The 13,053-nt window shown below is 45.6% G+C and overlaps 1 protein-coding gene across 1 annotated transcript in view; it reads left to right on the forward strand.

The window, feature by feature from the left end:
- Window positions 1–10,262, forward strand: part of LOC111239891 (urea transporter 1-like) — a 16,175-nt gene extending 5,913 nt beyond the window's left edge. The window contains exons 7-10 of the mRNA XM_022769829.1: window positions 3,874–4,008; window positions 4,100–4,149; window positions 4,261–4,494; window positions 10,089–10,262. Of these exons, the coding sequence (XP_022625550.1) occupies window positions 3,874–4,008; window positions 4,100–4,149; window positions 4,261–4,494; window positions 10,089–10,262 (593 nt within the window). The remainder of the gene's footprint in view (window positions 1–3,873; window positions 4,009–4,099; window positions 4,150–4,260; window positions 4,495–10,088) is intronic.
- The last annotated feature ends 2,791 nt before the right edge of the window (window positions 10,263–13,053 follow it).

Consider the following 13,053-nt stretch of genomic DNA (forward strand, 5'->3'; position numbering starts at 1 on the left):
TCCAAGCCCTTTCTCTCGAGCTAGAATCAGCCCACGGAGACGTGCTTTACCACACTGAAGTCGCTGGTTAAGCCGGGGCAGAGTTTTGAAGCGTTTTTACGACCAGCTACCCGAAATCAATGCCTTTCTCCTGACAAAGGGAAAAAACTGTCCCAGAGCTGATCAACACAGAATGAGGAAATGGGACCTCGCCTTTTTAACAGATGTGTCAGAAATTTTAAACGGCCTCAACTTGCAGCTCCAAGGCAAGGGAAAACTAATCTGACATGTATTCCCACATCAAAGTATTTGAGCTTAAACTAGCGCTGCTTATTGGACAGGTGCAAAAACAAAGACTTCACCCATCTCCCTGCTACTCGAAGCCTCTCAGCTGAGAAACGGCGGTCCCGTTCCCAACCGAAGTGCAAAGGACGCATCTGGAACACTGCAGGGGCGTGAGTTCGTGGTGTTGCCTGTTCCGTAGCTTCATGTCCACGTTAAAGGAAATCCGCGCACATTCCAGAACTCCTTTTGCTGCCGACATTAACGACACCCTGCCTCTTCTTCAATTTTGAGCTGGCTGGAGTTGCAGACCTTGATGTGCTGAAAACGTATTCAGCCCAACAGTCTGATCAATACTATGCTGCCTCCCAAATGAGACCTACCCCAACATAAGGAAATGCACGCAACAAAGATGTCCACAGTTTTTTGGAGCACATATATCTGTGAGCAAACTTTTTCACACATGAAGCTGAATAAAAAATCCGACGAGATCAAGTCTCACAGATCAACACCTGCATCAGTCTCTGAGACTGGCTGTAACTGGAAATGGAACCTTGACATCGATCTCCTCACCAGTCAGAAGGCAAGCCCACAGCTCACACTGATATGGTAAGCCTACTGATTTCAATAGCAATAGATATTAAAAAATGTCATTATAGTAATGCTCATTTTTATAGGCAACATGTTTCATACCTGATTCTGACCACTATTCTGTATTAATATTATTTTCACTACCTGTAAAGACAGAAACACTTACCGTTTGTGTAACTCAACTGTACCTGTTACAAAATCACATCACCTCATCTTACTTGAACATACCATCAGTTTGCGTTTGTTATTTTTCTATAAAATAAATGGAGTATCTGTGGTACTTCAAATAAACACATGTTGAAGACTTTTTATTTACTTTTTTTTGCAAATCAACAGGTGGTGCCAAAAGCCAAACGAAGGGCAGCTACAACAAATTATCATTGTAATCTCCACAATAATACTGGTTGTCACCTGGCCCAAAAAATTTCCTGTTATAGACTAACCTCGGCCCCCATCTCAGAAAGGAAAGTTGATGTGGCCCCACTGAAAAAAGTTTGGGGACCGCTGGTGTTGGCACCTCAGCATATGAGAGATGACCCATGGCAGCCCTTCGGAAGGGAGCGACTCAGAAGCTGTCGGGCTGACATATGTTATCAGCGTTGACGAAGCCGAGTCCGTAGACACCCAATTTGTGGACTTTTGACAAAATTTTTCGTCGCTCAAGCGGGGCCTCGGAGATGTTTAACGAGGCATCCCTTCCAAAGGGAGCGACTTAGAAGCCTGGGGCTGACATATGTTACTCAGCGTGACGAGCCGAGTCCGTAGACACCAACTTGTGGACTTTGGACAAAACTTTCCATGTTGTGACATTCACACTAGTCTTAATGGTGACCCATGGCGGCCCGCCGGCGCCCCCCCCCCCCCCCCCGCACAGGCATTCGCCCCCAGCAAGCAGAGCTAGCCGCCGGCGCCCCCCCCGCGACAGGCATGCGCAGAAGCAGAGCTAGCCCCGGGCCCCCCCCCCCCCCCGGCCACAGGCATTGCGCCAGCAAGCAGAGCTAAGCGCCGGTGGCCCGCGGCCCCCCCCCCGGCAAGGCATTGCGCCCAGCAAGCAGACTAGCCCGCCGTGGCCGCCGCCCCCCCCCCCGGCACAGCATTGCGCCCAGCAAAGCAGAGCTAGCCGCCCGGCGGCCCCCCCCCCCCCCCCGCACACGCATTGCGCCCAGCAAGCAGAGCTAGCGCCCTGGTGGGCCGCCCGCGCCCCGCGCCCCCCCCCGGCACAGGCATTGCGCCCAGCAAGCAGAGCTAGCCCCGCCGCGCCGGCACTCCCCCCCCCCCGCACAGGCATTGCGCGCCCAGCAAGCAGAAGCTTAGCCGCCGGGGCCCGCCGGCGCCCCCCCCCCCCCGGCACAGGCATTGCGCCAGCAAAGCAGAGCTAGCCGCCGGTGGCCCGCCGGCGGCCCCCCCCCGGCCAGGCATTAGCGCCCAGGCAAGAGAGCTAGCCGACGGCCCGGCGGCCCGCCGGCACCCCCCCCCCCCGGCACAAGGCATTGCGCCCAGCAAGGAGAGCTAGCCGCCTGGCGGGCCGCAGCACCCCCCACCCCGGCACAGGCATTTCGCCCAGCAAGCAGAGCTAGCGCCCGGCGGCCGCCCCCCCCCGGCACAGGCATTGCGCCCAGCAAGGAGAGCTAGCCGCCGGCGGGCCGGCCAGCACCCCCCCCCCCCGGGCACAGGCATTGCGCCAGCAAGAGAGCTAGCGCCTGGGGCCCGGGCCGCACGGCCCCCCCCCACCCCCCACCCCCGCACTCCCCCCCCCGGCACAGGCATTGCACCCAGCAAGCAGAGCTAGCCGGCCCGGCGCCCGCCCGCCCCACACCCCCCCCCCTGGCCACAGGCAATTGCCCCAGGCAAGAGAATGCTAGCGCTGGCGGCGCCGGCATAGCGCCGCGACCCCCCGCCCCCGGCACAGGCATTGCGGCCAGCAAGCAGAGCTAGCCCGCCCGGCGCGTACCCAGCCCCCCGCGCCCCCGGCACCGGCCAGACTACCTGCGCCCAGCAAGACTCGCGCCTGCCGGCGCCACCCGCCCACCACCCCCCGGCACCAGGCATTGCCCCAGCTAAACAGAGCTAGCGCCGCGGACGGCCTTGCCGGCGCCCCCCCCCCCCCAGCACTCCCCCCCCCCCCCCCCCCCCCCCCCCCCCCGCACCCCGCCGGGCATGCCCCAGCGCGCCCTGCCCCGCCCCCCCCGTGGCCCCCCCCCCCCCCCCACGGCCCCGTCGACACGCTGCCCACAAGCCACACCCCCGCCCGCCCCCCCCCCCCCCAGCCCATGCGCCAGCGCCCCCCCCCCCCCCCCTCGCCCCCTGCGGCGGCCCCCCCCCCCCCCCGACCATCCCCCCCGGCACAGGCTCACTTGCCGACCCCCATGCAAGCAGAGCTAGCGCCCGCGGCTCCCGCGACCGCCCGCTGCCCCCCCCCAGCGCCTCCCCCCCACCCACCTGCCCCCCCCCCCCCCCCCCCCTCCCCCCCCCCCGCCCCCCCCCCCCCCCCCCCCCCCCCCCCCCCCCCCCCCGCACTGCGCCCGCGTCAACACGCCCCCGCCCAGCACTCCCCCCCCCCCCCGGCCCATGCCAAGCAGAGCTAGCCGCCGGCGGCTACCTGGCAGCACCCCCCAGGCATTCACCCATCAGTTTTGTGTGTTATTTCTATAAATAAATGGGGTATTCTGCTGTACTTTCAAATAAACACATGTGAAGACTTTTTATTACTTTTTTTTGAATTCAACAGGTTGGTGCCAAAGCCGAAACAAAAGGGGCAGCTACAACAAATTATCATGTTAATCTCCAACCAATAATACTGGTTGTCACCCTGGCCCCATATCATTTTCCTGTTATAGGACTAACCTCGGCCCCCATCTCCAGAAAGGAAGTGATGTTGGGCCCCCACTGAAAAAAGTTTGGGGACCGCTGCTGTACAGCCTTTGTGTGGTGACTCAGTTTTCAAGTTTGTGCAGTTGTTTGCTATTTAATAAAACATTTCATGGGTAATATTGTCCTCTCTTCCTCTGATGCATGGTGCAGGATTTGCTCTGGCAGCTCCTCACAGGGACATTTACTCTGGCCTGTGGGGATATAACAGTGCTCTATCCTGCATTGCTGTTGGAGGGGTCTTCTATGTTATAACATGGGAAACCCACGTACTGGCTCTAATATGTGGTAAGATTGACAGTATGATCAGTATCTTCAGTTGGCATGCTGCACAAAAAAGTGTCATTCATTTCAAATGTGAAATTGTGTTTCTTTCCAGCACTTTTCTGTGCATACATGACTTCAGCAAGCTCAAAATTGATGTCTGTGGTAAGTAAGAAACTTTCTCCACCAAGTCAAACTCTATGAACATCATTTGAACACCCAGATGTCTCTCATATCATGTGTCACGCTCTGCTCTCCGATGGCATCCCCTTTCAGCTTGCATTACCGGCCTGCACGTGGCCTTTCTGCCTGTCGACTCTCATCTTCCTCCTCATTTCCTCTGAGATCCCGGCCATCTGCAGACTGCCTCTGTCTGTGGTCTCCTACCCAGAGGAAAATCGGCGCTACCAGAGACAATTGAAGGCTTCAGAGCAAGCTCAGCACAGTCAGCAGAGCAGCAGCCAAGAAGAGGCCCCGCTGAGGGAGAATGGAGGGCCAAGTGTCCAGTTGGTAGGGGAGAGGGGCTGCGGTGAATCCGTGTGACTGGAGGAGATGCTCCTTTATCACTAGAGAAGTTTGATTGTTGAAATAATATGGTGATATACAGTTATGGTATTTCCTTTTTGCATAACAATATCTGTTTTATAAAATGGCTGGCATTATTGTGAGAAATGTTTTCTAAATAGCAGATATTTTTTCTACACAGCAGAGGGCAGCACTTTCCAAGGAAAGATAGAACCGCTGTGCATCTACTGAGGGAAAGCACTCAGCAGTTAAAGGAATGGCGTTTTTTTAGCAACATCATATATTTTGGTAAATGTTTCACTGTGCAGGCAAAGCCAGTCTGGTGGGGTTGTTCGTTTGCAGTAGCTACAAAGCAAAAGATTGAGGGGAAGAATCTCTAAACTGTCGTTCCTTTCTCAACAGCACAATTTCAGTGGTTAGCTGGGGGATGGTTTAAAATGCAGCAGAGCATTTCATCAGTGCAGACAGTGAGCTGTAGGGGAGATTTCATAAAGTGCTCCCCCAGCAAAAACACCCTCTTCTCTGCCAGGCATAATCCATCTCTGCCTTCTGTATTCCAATCTGTCCCACTCCTCTCTCTTATCATTTCTCTTTACATCTCTTTTGGTTTCTTGCTGTTCCTCTCACATTTTTAACATGTTTTTATAAAAAAAAATTGTGCTTATCTACCTTTCCTCTCATTCTCTGTTCTGGTGATATCTGTCCTCATCTCCTCTTTTGGGAACAGCCTCACTCCTTTTCCATCAAGCAAGGAGACTGTGAGCTCTGTGAAAAGAAGCTGTACTGAGATGCCAGCTGATAAAACACACAGAACTCTGTCTGAGTCTGTGTTTCTATTTACATTTATGAGTATATCTTTATTTGTGTCTTTATTGCCATCTGCCTCTCTGTGTATCTGGTCCACCAAGACACATGGCTTTAGTCTAGCCAGTACGACACAGAAGAGACAGTCACACTCCCAGACATGTGTGGGAGCTGCAGTACATCGGGGGGGAAGGTGCCAGACGAGGGAATGGGAACAAGTTGAAAATGAGAACATCTCATTTTCTTGCCTGGTGATAAAATATGACTTGTTATGACTGATTTTTTTTTTTTTAGATGTCTCATGTGGTTTTTTTTCTGCCCTTCACTTTAAACCCAAAATCCAATCAAATCAAATAGTTTTCTATTTCATATTCTAAAGGCAAACTTTCCTCAGTGTTGTTTTTTCTCTAATCTGCTGTAGCCTTTAGGTACAAGTGACCTTAGCCAGTGGATTTTTCTGTGGCCTTTTACACAATGTTGATTCATCCAGCGACCTTTGAAGGACATGGATAAGTGTTAGAAGTGGGATGATGTGAGATGAGGTTGGTGTCACTTCCCATGTGCCAGTGCTGTGTGCTCATATCAGTGTGATTCACCTTCCCAAGTCCCCTGCAGGCAACACCTACTGCTCCCGTGATACATAACAGGGGGGAGTGAGACAGGGCTGAGCCTGCGAGGGATAAAACCTCACCACACAGTCACCGACGCTTGCATAAATGCAGAGAATAAAGCGTGTGCTTGTGCCTCTGTACTGACTGTTTATTGTCTATTCCTGTGTCTGTCAGTTAATAATAGAAAGTCTCATATCACAATGTAGGCCAAAGTATTTGAGAACCGTGGTTCAGGTGAAACAGAGGGAAGATAACAAGAGCAGAAAGGGGACAAGAACAAGAGAAGTGGGGCTGTTGTCTACATGTGTGATCACTGATCACCTACCAATGAGGACAATGAAGTTATGTTAGTTAAGTTATGTTAAGTTAGCCTGCCCCTTTCTGTCCATCACTCAGACAACATTCAGTGGATATTTACTTGGATAATTAAATAATAATTGAGTGAAATGATACTCTACATTGAATAAAATGGCAGTAGAGTTGTTTTCATTTTATGCTACAGAGTAAATTATCATCATGTAGAATTAAATATAAACACTGATAAGTAGTTCAGGGCTAACATTAAGAAATAAATGAAGAAATGTGTAGAGAAAGCTATAACTGAACAGTTAACTCAATAAATAAAATGTAAACAAGGGTGAGGGTCTACAGCCGTGCTAGACACCCTGTTTGGCTGCACTTACTCACAGTTGTGCGTTGAGCTAAATGCTAATGCTAGCATGGCAACAATGCAACATTATTTTAATTCTGCTGCAACATGAATGAGCTACAAAATCATGTTAATTTAGCATGATCTGCAGAGTCAGAATGGTCACATTTACGGGAAACATGCCAAGTACTATAAATATACCAGTACTGGAAATATGCCAGTATTTTAAAACGTTTATGTGATTTTTAAGTTTTCCTCATTATCAAAGTATTCTTTGCTCTTTGGTATTTATTTATTTAACCCATCTGCTGCTACCTGCTCATTTGCACTATCATATGTTGTACATGTTATACGTTGTTAATGGCATGTTTTGTAATGTGGATCTTATGTATTTTTTTTTGTATTGTACATTCCTTTGGAGAGGCCGAAGTCAAATTTCCACAGAGGTGGACAATAAATTCAATTAATTTCAATTCAATTCAGTTCCAGTGATTGCTGTCTGTGCGTCTATGGCTACATTGCAAATAGAAGCTGCTATGAGCCATACTTTTAATGGTGCCAGTGTGCCAAAATGTAATAATCTTTTAGTTTTGTTAGTTAGAGTTAGTTACAGTTTGGCAGAGGTAAGACAAAGAATAATAACAGGAAAGACAAAATCTGAATCTGAATCTGAAGGGGTCATAGTGTAAGACTTCGAAAACGTCCCAAATCTGGGCATGGGGCTGTTGTACAGTTTGTTTTTTTCGCTTGTGTGGGAGAGGAGGAAGAACTCTGATGTTGAGTTACCCTCCCACCCTTTATTTTTAGCCATGCTAGTAGTTTGGCTGTAGGGATGAAAATGTCGGTCAGTCAGTCGGTCCAACACTTTGATCCAGACTGAAATATGTCAACATCTTTGTGATGGATTCTCATTAAATTTGGTGTAGACATTTATGTTCCCCAGGGAATGAATCTTAATGACTTTGGTAATTCCATGAATTTTCCTCTAGTGCCACCATGATATTGAAATTTGTGGTTCTGAGTGAAATTTCTCAACAACCATTGACAATAATTGATATTTTGTACAGACCCTCAACATGAAATATAATATCATTGGTAATCATCTGGCTTATCTATTGCCATCATCAGGTCAAATTTTTAATTTGTGCAATATTTTGATATGTTTTTAATTTCATGTACTAACTGCTAATGCAGCAGGAGGCTGGGGAAGTGGAGGGAAAAGAAGCAAGGACAGTTGTCTGCAGACTGAATGAGAGGCTATAAAATGACTTCCATGCCTGCCTCAATAACAGCAAGGCTGAACTGTTTAGATTTATATCTGTGTCCTGTACTGTGTAGGTTCACATGGGGTAGGTTAATGTAATTTTCTTTTTTCTTTTTTCATAAAGCTTTAAAATCTCTATTGAATAAAAAATCAACAAAAAACAAAACAAACAAAAAACAAAACAGGAGCTACAATTACTTAAATTATTATGTAAATATATATATATACAGTGGCAAGAAAAAGTAACTTACTTCTTCTTGCCACTGTGCATATACAGTATATGTCCATGTTGTTTATCCTACGATGCTATTCCTTAAGGGAAATTAATCTAATTTGAGTCAATGTTCTTCTGTTGGCCTAATATTCAGTTTTGAGCATTGAAGACATTTATTTGGCCTTGTTGCTCAGTTAGAGCAGCCCAGGTTATTATGGCCTGGATTCAAATCTAGATTTGTCAACTAAACATTCATTTTCGTGAACTTTACTCCAACAATTAGATACAAAATATGCTGCTCGTTGACCAGTGTGTAGTTTCAGAGGATGAGGTCAGCTTTAGTTTTTTACTTTTACTTTCTTTTCCACAGGATGGAGATCCGTTTTTCGGAAATGGAAGGTCCCCACATCCATCCAGGGAAAACTGACCATTATAAATACGAACGGCTGCGGTTCTCTTCTCCTAGCATAAACATGTCGTGTTTACATATAGTGCTGATATTATATTTAAATATCAGCAGGTTAGGTGTTGTTAGGTGTTCTGTAATCAGTTCAAATATTTATCTTCTTTTAAATTAATGAAATAATTATTATTTTGTTTGTTTTTTTTATCTGTTTTTAGTTGGAGGCAGCAGTTTGTGGTGCTGTTAAACTGTATTGCATTTGTGTTTTACCTCCACTCAGTTTTTATCCGTCTATGTCTTTATGATTGAACCTTTGTTCTGAAACTGTTGTTGAAGCTTGTTTACTTTCAGTTTCTTTCTCAGTCACACGCAGTGTCTTACATCCTCACAACATGAATAATGTAATTACACAGACACACAGACACACACAGACAGGAGGAACCTTTTGTAGTTTATACCCTTGAATGGGAGCAGTTAGTACAGCAGTTCAGCTGGTATAACATCTTTCACACGGCACACAATATCATTATGGTTAGTAAGTTTACTTTATATTATGATGGCATTTTACACTATTGACCAAACTGTGCACTTTTTTTGAAGCTCAGTGTTCAGCCTACAGCTCCAACCTGAAACAATCACTGAGCTACAGTTAAGTCTCATTTCTAAATAGAGTTAAATGAAACATTACTGTATCTCGTATTCATTGTTTTTTTTTTAATTATTTTTTTGGGCCTTTTATGCCTTTATTGACAGTGCAGTAGAGAGAACAGGAAATGGGGAGGCAGAGAGAGGGGGAATGACATGCAGCAAAGGGCTGTCCAATGCAGGACTTGAACTGGGGCCAACTGCAGCGAGGACCTTAGCCTCTGCACATGGGGCGGATGCTCAACCAACTGAGCTACTCGACGCTCCTTGTATTCATTGTTTTAATGTTGAAAATCCAACACACAGGATTGTGGAGGTTTTCATAATTTTAGTATCACATTTATGCTGTTTATATAATGTAAAATATATTTGCTATAAATGTATACAGTGTATTTCCATTATCACAGTTATTTTCATTCCACTTGAGGCAGGTCCCACAGGGAAACTAACAGTTTCAACAAATTCCATTCCATTTGTTTTACTGTCAGTCATATTGAACTGAACATGATTTCTTAGTGACATAGCAGGGTACAGCTAGAACAGAGCAAGGACTTCGTCGAGACAGAAGTTAATGGCTGTGAAAGACGATTAAAGCCCAATGCTTTATATTTTGTCATAATTATATTATTGAATATAACAATTTTTTTTAATCAAAGTATTACTTTTGAAATATGATTTTACATAATTCTCATAATAGTACATATTTTTTTTCTAAAATATTACTATAGTATTCTTGCAATCTCCACACCACAAATATCTTTCTACAGGTAACATCATCTTTAGTCATCTTTGAGATGAAATTTCTTTGCTTGCAGGACATGTTAATGTGAAAAGAGGTTTGGAAGCTTCTGTTCGTCTACTCGGACTACTGGACATGATCGACACCTGTGACCGGCCCAGCAAAATTTTTGGTGTTGGCAATTATGCACATGCCAAGGAATATAAAGAGCCACCTCAGAACAAACCTGAAAAGCGTATTCCCTGTGCAGGATTTCACGCTGCTGCAGGAGTGGGCCATGCTCGAGCTGAATGGAGTATTTTTGATGCTGAGGTCAAGGGGCCCAATGCCAGCATTGGAGCCGGAGTCTCTGCTGGGTCTCTCAGTGCTGCAGCCTATGCAAGAGCAGAATTGGCCAGTGCTTCAGTCACTGCTGGTCCTATGAAGGCTACAGTCGGTCTGGCCATAGACACTGGTATTAGTATTGGTGTGACAGGCTTCGAAGCAAAGTTGCTGGGAACAAGTGTTTCCATTGGCCCTAAAATAAGCTTTTCATTCCTTGGGACTGGGCTTGAAGTGTCTTTTTGCTAGATTGTGACTTAGTGCCGAATACAGCTCTGTGCACAAATTGAAGTTATAATATGTAAACTGTGTACATTAAAATGTCTAAAAATGTCTTGAGCTATGTTATATATTTTTTGAGTTGTGTACATTTTCTCAGATGTTTCCAGCAATTCTCAAACTTAATGAAATAAGAGATTTTAATCATGGTAACGCTCCGTGTCATTTGGTCGCCTATCAATGATATACCCCCTATCCGCATCGGTGGCGTTGTGGTTGCCTGCCAGGAGCTCAAAATTGACTTTTATCTAGGTTTAAGTCACATACACTTTATACACCTTGGTGGTTTTCAACTGAATATTTTAACCAGATGAAGGATTTAAGTCATCAGACATCTGGATCTTAAGTTATCAGAGAAAAAAAGCTGAGTAGATGTTAGACAGGTCAGCTCTCAGCCACTGGAGACATCATGTCCTGTGTCTGCTGAAGATTGTCGGTTAATCTAATTTTTAAAGTGAAACTACATTATACGTTTGAGAAAGGACAACTCTATGGATAATTCCGCTGCCGGTAAAAACCTGACCAGAGAAACAATCAAAACAAAGGTTAGCAGCAGTCTGAGCTCCCAACCCTTCCCTAACATCTCTGTCTTCTGCATAACATTGAGATACTGACTTTAAATGTCCAGGAATCATTGATACTGTTGCATATAACAGGGTTATGCCTTACTTCTGAGTTTGTACATTGAATTTTTATCATACCTCTAGTTGTTTACTCCTCATTTCCTTGCATTTACATTTCATAATATTCATACTGTTACTAGTGTTCACATTCTGTATATATTTAGTGTCAAGGTCCGATGAGGCAGGGGTGAGGGCGAGAGACTCAGATGCGGGGGAGGAACCAGAGTGAAAGAATTTAAACAAAAAAACAACATCCATACATGAGACGATGACAAAACAGACACCAAACCTAACCACCAACAATGATACCACAAAGACAAGACAGAGCAAGGGCTTTTTAAAGGAACGGAACTGATTAACAATGGAGAACAGGTGGGGAAGCAGACACAGGTGGGACACATCAGGGATGATTAACCAAAGGAAGCAAAACTAGAACTCAGACACTGGGGCGACATGACTATCAAAATAAAACAGGAAGTGCACGGGGAAACAGAGCACAAGACAGGGAAAACTAAACTAGACACCAGAAACACCCAAACCAGAAACACTAAAAACCCAGAACAGAAACCCAAAACACAGAAAACCAAACCAAGAAAGTCCAAAAAACCAAAACCCTGGAGCCTCCAGGCTGAGACCATGACATTGAGCATATTCATGTCAATATTTATACTGTATTTATTTTGGCATATTAATATCTATCCTTACTTTTATTATACATATACACAATAGACCTAACATGTTTGAATATAAATAACTTGTATGATCTAAACTAATTGTCTAAAAACTAAAACAACAATGTGATTTACTAGACGGGGGCGAAGATGTGAAATGCTGCCCCCTATGGAGGTGGAGCACAGTCATAGTTTACACACAACACACAAAAGTGTTCACACTTTGTGTATACACAAAGTACAATAACTTTGTTAATGATGTGATGAAACCAATATACAGTTTTTTTTAAAACTGCTTACACACAAAATCTTAATATATCACACAAATTTTGAAACCTGTCACTCAAAGAACAAAACCATACACCAAATCTGCAAACCAAGCTAATTCTCAGCCTTTGACTCAGTTCTCTATGCCATAAAACACTTGCAAAACACTACACACAATTCTCTACCTATAAAGGCGCAAATCGTAATATTAATAATATAGCAGTTAAACATTTCTGAGGAGGCCCTGGTCACCAAAAGATAGTGGCTGTTCATTGCAGACACTACTGAACATGTAATAACAGTAAACACCATAAGAACAACCAGCTGCATGTGAGCTGTCCACCTTCTCACTGCCTAACAATAACCGTGCCAGTGCAGCTTGGTGCTTTAATTAGCATTATTATATCTGAGACTGACAGGCACTGTTGTATGTGTTTCTATGAGAGAGGGTGTGAATGTGTGATAAACAGGCCAAGCACACAGTCAGACTGTTCCCGTGGGCAGGACGAATGAGCGTTGTGAAAGAGGCTGTTCTGATTCACTCTATCCTGTTCAATCTGTGAATAGTAAGGTAGAGTTGCTATCTGGTGCGTGACGCTCCTGGCTCATCATGTGCAAACCAAATTTGTCTGCCGCTTCCTGTACGACGAAAGGAGAATCTCCAGGAAACTCCATCCCCCATTGGATGTATGAAGCATCACAGCAGAGGAAGCATTGCCATGTATGTACGCTCCCTGTGAAACTGATTTCCATATCCATTGGCTGCACTGCCGGCTGCACAGTCGGATCTCTGCTGTAATCCTGCAGTATGTGTAGTATGATCTCTAAATAGAAATACTGACTATTTGTCAATGGGGGTGAAAGTGGCATTCAAGCAGATGACTTGCTGCATTTCATCAAGAGTGGCCTTCCTGTGATTACTTTTAAGTCAACAAGAGTATGTGGTTCTGTGAGATATTTAAATATTAAATGAGCCATCACAAAGAGATTTTATCTGATTACTTCTTTTATCTTCACAAGGAGTTGTACTGGTTAGGGACTGCACAGAAATTAT

This window comes from Seriola dumerili, unplaced genomic scaffold (genome assembly GCF_002260705.1).
Source record: "Seriola dumerili isolate Sdu_G_001 unplaced genomic scaffold, Sdu_1.0 BDQW01005691.1, whole genome shotgun sequence".
In the NCBI taxonomy this organism is placed as follows: domain Eukaryota; kingdom Metazoa; phylum Chordata; class Actinopteri; order Carangiformes; family Carangidae; genus Seriola; species Seriola dumerili.